The following is an 11,969-nucleotide window of genomic DNA, read 5'->3' as shown; positions in this document are numbered from 1 at the left end:
AAAAAAAAAAAAAAAAAAAAAAAACAAAAGACCCAAAAAACCAAAAAACAAAAAAAACTTTAAACAGTACATTTAGTTAGTGCAGGGTATGCACGCATGCTTGCCGTATTTGTCTGCTGTGACGTATGTGTAGAGGTCAGAAGCTAAGTGTTGGGAGGAACGTCTCACCTTCTTCCATGTGGGTCCTGCTTACTGAGTTTTACCCTCTGAGCTATCTCTCTGACCTATGCTTTGAAACATTTTTTTAAAAAAGGAAACAGATAAAATTATGCATTTTCTCAGTTGAAGAGCATATTCTCCATGTTGGAAGGCACCTTCCTGGCACTGTCTCCTCCCTGGGCAGGAGAGGCTACAGGGCAACATGTAGCTCCTCCTGGCAGGGCACTGATCACATGGGCCTCTGCAGCACTCCAGCACCAGCTCACAGTTCATGCCCTTCTGCCCTTCTTCTTTTTTAAATTTAATTTAATTAATTTATTTTTTGGTGTTTTGAGACAGGGTTTCTCTGTGTATCCCTGACTGTCCTGGAACTCACTCTGTAGACCAGGCTGGCCTCGAACTCAGAAATCCTCCTGCCTCTGCCGCCCAAGTGCTGGGATTAAAGGCATGCGCCACCACTGCTCGGCTTTGGTGCCCTTCTTTTGCACGATGCCAAGCTTGCTGCTGGCTCTCAGGCTGTTATCCCTGCATCCCTGGGCAGTTGTTTTGTCCTCACCGTGGTAGCCCATTTTTCCCGGTCAGGGGGATATGGGCACTGTTCTTGTTCTTAAATCATGACCCATATTTGTACCTCAGCCCCTTGCTCTTTGACTTCTGTAAGTAGATTTGTACGGTAGTCACCACCCAGGTTCTAGAAATGGGCATTGCTCCTTCTAGGAGTTGTTATGTATGCAAAATTATTCACCGAGACATGGCAGCAATTATCCAAGGATAAAAAGAACAGATTTCATATTTTCTTTTTTTTTTTTCATCAAAAGTGTACTTTTTGGGTGGTGGTGGTGCACACCTTTAATCCCAGCACTCTGAGGCCAACCTGGTCTACAGAATGAGTTCTAGGCCAGGCCAGGTCCATTCAGAGAAATCCTATCTCGAAAAAACAAACAAACAAACAAACAAAAACTGTACTTTTATTTCTTTATTTGGAATTATATGTTTATCAGAATTGTTAACTCATCTTTTAAAATATATATATGAGCAGCTAGAGAGATGGCTCAGTGGTTAAGAGCACTGGCTGTTCTTCTGGAGGATCCAGGTTCAATTCCCAGTACCCACATGGCAACTAACAACTGTCTGTAACTCCTGTTCCGGGGAATCTGACACCCCCACCCCAATGCATATAAAATATAGTTAAATTAAAAAGAAAGTGTATGGGTGTTTTACCTGCATGTATGTTTGCATACTGCTCACACATGGTGCCTGTGAAGGCCAAAAGAGGGCATCAGACTCCTAGAAAGTGGACTGCAGACAGTTGTGAGCCACCCTGCAGATGCTGAGAGTTGAACTGGAGTCCTCTGGAAGAACATTCAGTGCTCCTAACCACTGGGCCATCTCTTTGGTCCTTAGTACCTTACATTTCCATAAAAACCCAGGAAGAAGTAACCTCAACAAATAATGAAACATATTTCTTGGTTTCTGGGCTCATATGTTTCCTTTTCTTTCTTTCTTTCTTTTTTTTTTTAAGATTTATTTATTTTATTTATATAAGTACACTGTAACTATCTTCAGACACACCAGAAGAGGGCATTGGATCCCATTACAGAGGGTTGTGAGCCACCATATGGTTGCTGGGAATTGAACTCAGGCCCTCTGGAAGAGCAGCCAGTGCTCTTACCCACTGAGCCATCTCTTCAGCCTCTCATATGTTTTCTTGTTTAGTTTTTTTAAAAATATTTATTTATTTATTTATTTATTTTATATAAATACACAGTAGCTGTCTTCAGACACACCAGAAGAAGGCATCAGATCCCATTATAGATGGTTGTGAACCACCATGTGGTTGCTCAGGACCTCCGGAAGAGCAGCCAATGCTCTTAAGCGCTGAGACATCTCTCCAGTCCTTCATATGTTTTCTTATACAAAAATGTTTAAGTGTAGAAGAGATTTGTTAATATAATCAGTTACACTATGTTCCACATAATGTTTAAGAAAGCAGGGATACTTGAATTTACATTTAACAAGTGATGTCTCAGCATTATAACCTACTTTAAAATGACTCAGGTCTTATGTATCATTTAACATAATTCATCATTTTATAAAAAAGACAAACAGTTCATTTATAAACATCTATCTAATGTATGTTTTCCGAATGTGTTCCTTTTAAACAACATTATCTTCATCTAATGACAATTGCAATATTTGGCAAGGGTGGTCATTTCCTCAGGCTTTTTCATTGTCAAGATAAAAAAACACCTATAAGTTAAATTATTGTGCTTGAGAGGCAGGAAGCAATGGGTATGGCATTGTTCCAGCATTTGCAGGGATATGATCCTGCCTCGACAGTAAACCCAGGAAAGTGTATTTGCCATCAATAAGAAAGACATCTTCATTTTTGTTCTGTTAACAGATTTAAAATCAGCTCAGTTAGCAAAAGTTTACTTAATTTATGTGAACTAGAAATAACGTGGGGTTAATGACTATAGTCTTCTGTGAGTGTTCGTTTATTTGTAAATAAGAAGTTCTTACGGAATTTTTTAAAAGTGTGTATTTTTATTTTGCCTGTATTGATTTTGTGTACCACATGCATGCAGAAACCACAGAGGCCAGAAGGGGGCGGCAGAGACCTTGTGAGTTTATGTACCACATACATGCAAAGACCACAGAGGCCAGAAGAGTGCGGCAGATACCTTGAAATTGGGGCCCCAGAGGGATTGTGAGCTGCCCTGTCGATGCTGGAAATTGAACTTGGATCCTCTGGAAGAGCAGCCAGCACTCTTAACTGCTGAGCATCTCTTCTGCCCACCTTGGGGGATTTTGACATGAAGATACAACCAACATACTGCAAATGAACAGGTGTACCACACATTAATACATAGGTACTACGATGATATGGCTTTCATTTCAGGTTTTTTGTTTGTTTTTTTCAAGACAGGGTTTCCCTGTGTAGCCCTGGCTGTCCTGGAACTCACTTTGTAGATTGGGCTGGCCTTGAACTCAGAGGTCAGCCTGCCTCTGCCTCCCAAGTGCTGGGATTAAAGGTGTGTGCCACCACCGCCTGGTTTTCATTTCAAAATTTAATCATGAGCCAAAGTATAAATAAAAAAATAAAAAAATAAAAAATTGCCAGTTTATAAAAAGACAATTGAATCCATTATATTTCTAACAAAATAGTCAAATTTTAATATATTAATTTGTCCTATAATCTAACCTTTTGAAGGATGTAAACCATTTATTTATTTATTTATTTTTTATTTAAGGCAGGTCTCATAACATGCTGCTTTTTAACACCTACCCGCCTTTTCAGTCTCAAGTGAGCTCAGTGCTTAGCTCCAATACATTGCATCCTGGTATTCTTTGCCTATAATCTTAATTACACCTTCATAACACTGAAGCATATTTCCTTTGTTAATCTGAGGTAGATGAAAACTGAAGCAAATGTGTGGGGGAATCCAGTGACTATTTTGATTGGTGAGCTTACCTCATTCAAAGGGTGGCCCTTAGCTCGTCAATTCTACACATAGGGCTTTTGGCCAAGGTAAAGGCAAGGTTTTCATATATTTTGCTATCTAGGTTTGGCAGCACAATGGTGCATTCCAGTAGCAGTAAGATCAGCAGCTGCAGAGCATCTCCCTGGTTCAGTATTACAGGGTTCCTTGTTAGTTGTGCAGCTAGAAGTAGGCAGTGGGTTGTTCATAAGGAAATGCTCCAATCAAGCAGCTGAAAATGCGGGGCAGTGGTGGTGCATGGCACCGAAGTTCCTTTGAAATTTGATATTTTTTGGCTCTTATTAGTTGGTGGCTAAGATGGTAACTCCATCTCCAAATAAGAAACTCATCTCCAAATAAGGTCACAGCAAGTTTGATATTAGAGTTGCCCACTGGTAATCATGAGTATTTGCTACAGATGGCAAATCTGCAGTGGCCGACATGTCTCAGATAGAACAGTATTCCCAGACAATATGCATACATCCTTTAAGTCACTTGTAGACTACTTAGAATGTGAACTACAGCATAAATGCTCTCCGAGTAACTGCGGTGTAGTGGTGATAGCGTGTAAAAGTCTATATATATAAATCTACAGCCAGTGGAATCCACAGGATAGAGCCCATAGAGAAGGGCCATTGCTTATGATTTTGTTTGTTTTTCAGACAGGGTTTCTTTGCTCTCTGTGTAACCCTCACTGTCCTGGATCTTCCTCTGTAGACAAGGTTGACCTCCAACTTGCAGAGATCTGCCCAAATGAAAGGTGTGTGTCACCATCTCGCAAATATTTATTCTTTCAAACCATGTATTTTTATTCATGTGTATGTGTGCGTGTGTGGGTATGAACATGTGTGTATGGGCGCCCGAGAAGATCAGATGAGAGCTCTGCATCTCTCAGAGCTGGAGTTACAGTCAGTTGTGAGCTGCTTGGTTCTGGTGCTGGGAACCAAATTTGGGTCCTACAGGAGCAGTGTATGCCCTTAACTGCTGGGCTATATCCAGTTCCTGTTGATGTTTATTTAAACAGCAGGTAATCATTTGTTTTTAGCCAGCCATTTAGCAAGTAAGCCCTGAACTCCAGGGATGTAGCAGTGACTTGGTCTTTCTTTTAGTGTTACATCAGGCCAGCAGGCTGAGCCCTGGCAAGAGATCAGCTTCTACAATGCCTTATTCTGTATAATCACTCCCCTCCAAAACTTATCAATAAGGCCTGCAGCTACAAATAAGTTGGAGGAGGGGAAGACTCTACATTGATGTAAAAGAGAAACACACACACACACAGAGAAAGAGAAAGAGAGAGGGAGAGGGAGAGAGAAAAAGAGAGAAAAGAGAGAGAGAGAGAAAGAGAGAGAGAGAGAAAGAGAGAGAGGAGGGTTTCCCAGGAGAGAGAAGCATCAGAGATCTTAAATAAAATAAAACTTAAATAAAAATCACAGTTTTGCTGGGATCGTCTTCTTTTCACCATCCAAATGATTGTGGAAAAAAGTCTGGAGTTGCTGCCAAGCATCCACCTGGGCCATGGCATGAGCCCTGGGCTCCCCTCCCCAGATGACAGGACCACCCACCAGGGTGTGCAGGGAAGCCTTACACAGTGGGAAGTAAGGGGGCTCAATATAGTGGCCTGTCTCTGGGTAGCAGATGATCTGCGGCTTCTCCTTCCCATGGGCCTGCAGGCGTTTGGAGATCTCATTGGCATAGAACTCGCTCTTCCAATTGTGATCATCCTGACCTACAAGGAACAAGAAGGTCGTGTCAGACCTTTCCACGGGAATCAAGCTCTTCTGGTCAGGTCCTTCCAAAGGATTGTTCAGTGCATCCACAATATCCTTGAGGCCATCTTTGGTCCTCTTGACTCGCTTGGTGTTCATGCCCAAGGGGAGCACGGTCTCATCCTTGTACCGTAAGGTTCCACCAACGTTGGCTATGGAGCCATTGATGATGACAGCGGCTGTGATAGTTTTCAGGAAGGAGGCCATGGCAACGCCAAGTTCACCCCCTTTGGAAATACCAAGCACCCCAACTCCTGGACCTTTTACCTGAGAAAGACACAGGCAGAAAAGAAGAATGAGCTCATGTGAAAGGTAGCACAGGGAGAGTCACCCACTTCTGGACATCAGGTGGCCCCGAGCCTGAGCCTGACTCTATACCATCCTGGCTTTGGTCGGATGGTTGGCCATCGGCCAAGCTCAGTCTACCTGCCACTCACATAGGAAAATCACAATCAAGCCCTGAACATGATGATATCATAAGAAGCATTCAAATAAGTCGAGAAACACTTTACTATTTAGCCTGAACCCCCTTATACATCAGCGCCACCTGCACTTGACAGAATGTCATGGAACTGGAGAACTGTGAAATCGAACCTAGGTGACATTCTGCATGTAAGGTGACAAGGTGTACAGGGACATACTATTCTTCAAAGAAAAAAATTTTTTTTCCTAAAAAGTAATAGTTTTTCCTCCAAAGAATGATTGAGGTAATTAATTAGCTGCCTTACAGAAACTGTATATCCATGCTTTATAAAATCGTAGTCAGCTATGGATGAGTAAAAGCTACCTCACCAGAAGCCACCTCGGAAGATTCCCAATCTCTATTCATCTCTTTCTGTATTTACTTTCCTCCTAGTATGTAAGTGGTAATGGGTACTGAAATGTTTACAAAGTCCTAACGCTAGACGGATCTAGACAGTCAACAGCAGGTTATGTCTGACTTTAGAACGAGCCTTTCCCCCTTTATCTTGCTTGAGTGGCTCCCCATCAGTTCTGTTACTTTCATGAACATAGAATCTTGCAATCATGATTTCCCTAGCCCCACTTCGCTGTGCCCACCCCCCTCCCCGTGGCTACATCCTCTAGTATTTGCTGAATGGATGACTACAAGCTTATCAGTAAATGCCAGGCACATTCTAACAGCTTCACAAATGTGAGTCCTTTAATGCTCATAACCAAGCTGGAGGGTAGACACGAAGTCACAGACACAAGACCGTGACACACCTATATGACTTGTCTTGACTACCTCAGTCTGGGTGGGAAGCGGACAATGCAGGAAGAAACCCTCTCCTCACAACAACCCAGGATGGTTGGTTACCCTAGGAGAGATTCGAACTTCTGAGTACCAACCCTCTCATGCCCCCTGAGATGATCTCAGTCAAGTAACCTTTGCTCTGTAGATTTGGAAAAGATTAAATATTATTATAAACCCTCAGGCTAAGGAGGTTGCAGATCCAACCTTGGCTCGAGGCATTTAGGACCCCAAAAGCTAAACCAATACTGTAGCAGCCAACCTGAGGATGCCGAAGCAGATAGGTCACAGCTTCCTCAAAGTACTCCAGGTGGATAACGTCCATGTCCTTCGGGAGGTCGTCATAGTTATAATAAGCCAGAGCCATGACAGCAAAGCCCTTCCCAGCCAGCAGACTCGCCCGATACTCCAGAAGGCCACCTCCAACTCCAAAAAGGTCTATGATTCCAGGAAAGGGCCCCGTGCCTTAGGGAAAGAAGAAAAAAACCCACCACTCCCTTTTAGACTTCGTTTCCAAATGCCTTGGTAGTTTTATTTATTTATTTATTTATTTTTATTTTTTGAGACAGGGTTTCTCTGTGTAGCCCTGACTGTCCTGGAACTCACTCTGTAGACCAGGCTGGCCTCAAACTCAGAAATCTGCCTGCCTCTGCCCCCCAAGTGCTGGGATTAAAGGCGTGTGCCACCACTGTCCGGTGGTAATCTTATTCTTTAATGAAAGGGGGCAAGAAGAAAGATGTGGGACACCCAAGCCTCTTTTCTGTTTTTAAAAATATGCTTTGTTAGGTGGTGTATTCTTGGAGATCTAGGGCCTCACCTTTCTGAAAAATGCCAGATGGGGATCTGCCCTCTGTCAGTGGCCTAGACTCAGTCCTGTGGGTGACCCAGGTGTTCTGAGGTCAGCAGCATGGGGTGAAATGTGCAGCAGTACTGAGTGGCCAGCACCAGGATGGAGTGACACGGGCACCATATGTTCCTGAACCAATGGCTTATACTAAGTCTCTTTCTCATTTTAGCAACAAAGCATTCTTTTTAGAACCTTGCAACTCAGAACTGGATGGCTTGAGTGCCCAGGTTTTGTGATATCAAATCATCACTGGTTATCTTGGAATTCTCTGGAAAATAGATTCTCCTGCAAAATCCATACTTTCGGTGTCCAAGGTTTAATCTTCAGTTGCTGCCAACACCATCAACCGGAAGTGACATATCTTCTACATTTGCTAACAATTTCCTAGAATATTTCTAATTGGTGTAAACTGCATTTATTTATTTATTTGTATTTATTCAGAAACAGTCTCTTATAGCCCAGCTGGCCTCCACTACCTTGAACCCCTGTCCCTCCTGCCTCTTTTTCCCATTGCTGAGATTGAACAAAGGGTCTCCTTCCGGCATGCTAGAGAAGCACTTGACTAAGTTATGTGTAGTAAAGTGTTAACTCTGAAGACTCCAAATGGTTGTTTTTGTTTCTAACTGGGTGGTATGCTTTGTATCCTGGGTCACACACTGAGGAATACATCATAATCATCTTCTTCTTCTCTTTCTCCTCCTCTTCCTCCTTCTCTTCCTCTTTCTTCTCCTCCTCCTTCTCCTTCTTCTTCTTTTTTTTAACTGATCCTTGACATTGATGTTTTTCTTCTTTATATTATAGTGCTGATAAATACAGTAACGTCCAGGAGCTAGGACTCCATGTACCAATTATATGCTCAGGTTATTTATATTGTTTATAAATAACAACAATTTATCTCTTAGAACACTGAAGTCATACATTCCTGATTTTTTTTTCTTTCACACACTAATATGTACACTATTCCATTCTCCTCCATCAGTACACATGGATTCACCTCATTTTTGGTCTCAGACTGTCTGGAAAGCTGGCCATAGATAGATACACTTCATTCTCTCCTGGGTATCTGAGTTGTTTTCTTAGATACCACAAACACACTCAGAAACTTGAGCAAGAGAATATCCTGGAGGTGGACCTGCTACATCAAAAAGAGTGTTCTGGCTGATTTTAAAAGTGAAGCTTTTAGAGTGGGGTGGTGGGGGCATGCTTTTAATCACAGCACTTGGGAGGCAGAGGTAGGCAGATCTCTGAGTTGGAGGCCAGCCTGGTCTATAGTGTGAGTTCCAGGGATACACAGAGAAACCCTGTCTCAATAAACAAGAACAACAAAACAAGTGAAGCTGAACTCACCGGCTTGCAGCCGGTTGCTGAATACAATATGAAAGGCAGGATGATAGGGAAGGGACCTCCGGTTATTAGAGGCTGTAGGGTAGTAAGACTGAGGACCGCCCAACAGATTACACATTGTAGTAAACGAGACAATGGTTTGTAAATAAAGCATTACAGGGTCCTTAGGAGAATCTGAACTTTAAAAATAGTGTTCTGGGGGCTGGAGAGATGGCTCAGTAGGTAAGAGCACCGACTGCTCTTCCAGAGGTCCTGAGCTAAACTCTCAGCAACCACATGGTAGCTCACAACCATCTGTAATGAGATCTCACTCTCTTCTGGTGTGTGTCTGAAGACAGCGACAGTGTACTCACATACATAAAATAAATAAATCTTTAAAAAAAATAGTGTTCTGATTGGGAGGTAAATTAGGTCTTTAGACTAAAAACTGGAAGGAAAGACATTTGCCCATGAGGCCCATAATAACAACTTCCCACAGAGAGAGAGTTTTTATTATGGAAGACTTTGAGTTCTTGATTTTTTTCTTGTTGCTATTTATCTAGTGTATAAACAAGTAAACACACTAAAGTATTTTAAAGTTATTAACAAAAGAACCACGTTCTCGGTTTTCAGCATCGCTTCCCTATCCTAGAGCTATATTAAAGCACTTAAACTTGCAAACCTAAACTTTACCTATTCTATAAGCACCACTTCCTTATCCTCAGACCTTCACTAAACTGCCATTTTTGGTTGGCATTTTAAAGGGACACAAAACAATTGGCCAAATCCCCTCGAACAGCATTCTGTGATTCTCTAAACTTAAGCCCTTCTCAAAGCTGTGGCTCTTTTACCCTGGGAAAGAGTTACATCAAAATCACCTAAGAAACAAAACTCTCCCGCACTTCACACATGGATTTTCAGATTCCAGATTCAGAGCGGCACTAAGGTCCTGCAAGTGAGGGCTTGCGTTGGCCCACTTTGCCTGAAGAACTGTTCTAGAGCAACAGATGCCAACCGCGAACCCATGCACAACCACCCCCAAGTTCTCATTATCAGAGTGCAGATTTCTAGGTTACAGGGCTTTGGGTGAGCGCTGATGTTCTACTTTCCTAAGCAAAGTCTGATGCTGCTCTGGCAGTGACCTTCAGTTCAGGAAACTCACCTACCCATGAACCCAAGTCCTAAAGGCTTTTCCAAGGAGCCCCATGAAAAGTGTGGGAGACAGGGAAAGAAGGGGACCTTGCCCTGCACCACTGAAGCATCCCGGGCTGCAAGCACAGGAGGGAGGACAGCTCACCTGGGGGCAGGAAGAGCGTGGCGCGCACCCGGCCCTCGCGCACGGGCACGCGCCGCACCCCGGCAGCCATGAAGTGACGCTCGTGCACCGCCCGGGCCAGCAGCCGTCCGCCGTCGGGCTCGTGTCCGTCCAGCACCTCAAGCTCCACCACGAAGGGCGTCTGCACGTCGCGCTTGATCAGGCGCCATAGAGGCCGTTCGGGCTCCATGGCCCAGAGCAGCCCCATGGGCTCGATTCCCACGAAGCTGCCGCCCAGTGCGGGCGCGCGCGCCAGGTCGAGCTCTCCGTGGGCGTCGGCGCGGTAGCGCGCGTGGGCTCGGAGGAGCGCGCCCTTCTCGTCCCGCAGGGTAGAGCGCAGCGTAATGGACTGCTCGGGGGCCAGGCCGCGCACGGCGATGTGCACCGGCTGGTCACAAAGGCAGCCACCTGCGGGCTCCAGGATCACCGTAGGTGCCATCCGGTTCTCGGTGGTAAATGCTTGCATTGCTTCAGATCGTGGCTCTCTGACTTGTGGCTTTTAGGCCTCCCTGGAGTTGCTGTTACAGCTTAAACTGTTCCGAGTTCTCTTGGAGGAAGCCTCCGTGCTATAAGCCCTCTAGCGGTCGTTAAGTACTACAGTGTGGGAGATGCATAATGATTAATCTTGTTTTACAACTTGGTGGGTGTTGAAATCGGGTATAAAAGAAACATTGGACGAGAGAGCGTTACAAGAATTCGGATTGTGCCAAAGCATATCAGGGAACTGTAATTCTAGTGATCCTTGCCAAACACGGCCTTGTACCCTTACTCTCTTTATGCCCCATACAAGCCTTTTTCTAGTCTTTGTGGAACCTGGAGCCACTTCTATTGAAACCAGACCTCTTGGCATGCAGACTGATTCTGCCCCTTCATTACATTCCAGGTAGTGGTGCTGGTTGTTCTGAGATAAGGTTTCATCTCCCTCAAGTTGATCTTGAACTTGCTATGTAGCTAAGGATGGCCTTGAACTTCTGCCTCCACCTTCCAAATATTGGGGTCACCCGCCTGGACTACCATTCTGCACTCTTCCAGTTCCTTATCAAGATATATCATTAAGGCCGGGCAGTGCTGTCACAAGCCTTTAATCCCAGCACTTGAGAGGCAGAGGCAGGCAGATTTCTGAGTTCGAGGTCAGCCTGGTCTTCAGAGTTCCAGGACAGCCAGGGCTACACAGAGAGACCCTGTCTCGGGGGGAAAAAAAAAAACAACAACAACAACAACAACAAAAATATGTCATTAATTGTAACTGGAAAGTTTTCCTAGGATGAATCGATGGGCTAACTTGTTAAAACTGCTAATACCAAGCAGGGAGTTGGTGTTTTCCAACTCAGCTGAGAGAAAGTTCAAGCAAACTGGGTTGTTTGGAAGGGTTTCGTAAGTGGACTTGTTACAAAAACAAGGGCAACTGCTCTGTAGAAACAGAGACCAAGTGTATTAGAGTTGGAGCTGTGAAGCTGGGAATAGAGGAAGAAAAGACCTTGCAGCTGGGCGGCGCAAGACAGCTAAGCTTGGCCGGGGTTGGCAGGGAGACGGGTTTTCTCTGAGGCTCCTTCCCCAAGGAATACAAACAAGGCGTTTTTGCTCATTAATACATTCTTGCTCCAATGGAGCTAATTGTAGCTGACTAAATTTTAAGGGTGGCTTCAAAACAAAACAAAACAAAAACAAAAACAAAAACAAAAAAATCCATGACCTGTTCCTATGTCAGACTGCACCCACTATGAGCTAAATAGGAGGCAACCAAGAAGAATCACAGCTGTGTCTTGGTAGCTGGGATAACTGCTAAGTCTCCCTAGACAGTGAAGGAAAAAGGCCTGTGGTCAAG

At 44.1% G+C, this 11,969-nt stretch overlaps 1 protein-coding gene across 1 annotated transcript; it reads right to left on the bottom strand.

Moving 5' to 3' along the window:
• Positions 1 to 3,310: 3,310 nt before the first annotated feature.
• LOC116080427 (acyl-coenzyme A thioesterase 3) lies at positions 3,311 to 10,697 on the bottom strand. The gene is made up of 3 exons (XM_031356787.1): positions 10,127 to 10,697; positions 6,922 to 7,124; positions 3,311 to 5,674 (listed from the first exon to the last, which is right to left on the bottom strand). Exons 1-3 carry the CDS (start codon positions 10,608 to 10,610, stop codon positions 5,069 to 5,071), a joined length of 1,293 nt encoding a protein of 430 aa, XP_031212647.1. The 5' UTR covers positions 10,611 to 10,697; the 3' UTR covers positions 3,311 to 5,068.
• Between the last annotated feature and the right edge of the window lie 1,272 nt (positions 10,698 to 11,969).

The sequence above is a fragment of the Mastomys coucha genome, unplaced genomic scaffold (genome assembly GCF_008632895.1).
Source record: "Mastomys coucha isolate ucsf_1 unplaced genomic scaffold, UCSF_Mcou_1 pScaffold6, whole genome shotgun sequence".
NCBI classification, from domain to species: domain Eukaryota; kingdom Metazoa; phylum Chordata; class Mammalia; order Rodentia; family Muridae; genus Mastomys; species Mastomys coucha.
Note: the sequence above shows the minus strand (reverse complement) of the source record. Positions and strands in the feature narration are given on the sequence as shown.

Excerpts from the sequence above, each read along its gene's own strand:
- LOC116080427 (XM_031356787.1), bottom strand. The coding sequence starts at position 10,610 with ATGCAAGCATTTACCACCGAGAACCGGATGGCACCTACGGTGATCCTG. Across the intron at positions 7,125-10,126 it reads CACGCTCTTCCTGCCCCCAG|GCACGGGGCCCTTTCCTGGA; the intron begins GTGAGCTGTCCT and ends TCTTTCCCTAAG. Across the intron at positions 5,675-6,921 it reads ATCTGCTTCGGCATCCTCAG|GTAAAAGGTCCAGGAGTTGG; the intron begins GTTGGCTGCTAC and ends TGTCTTTCTCAG.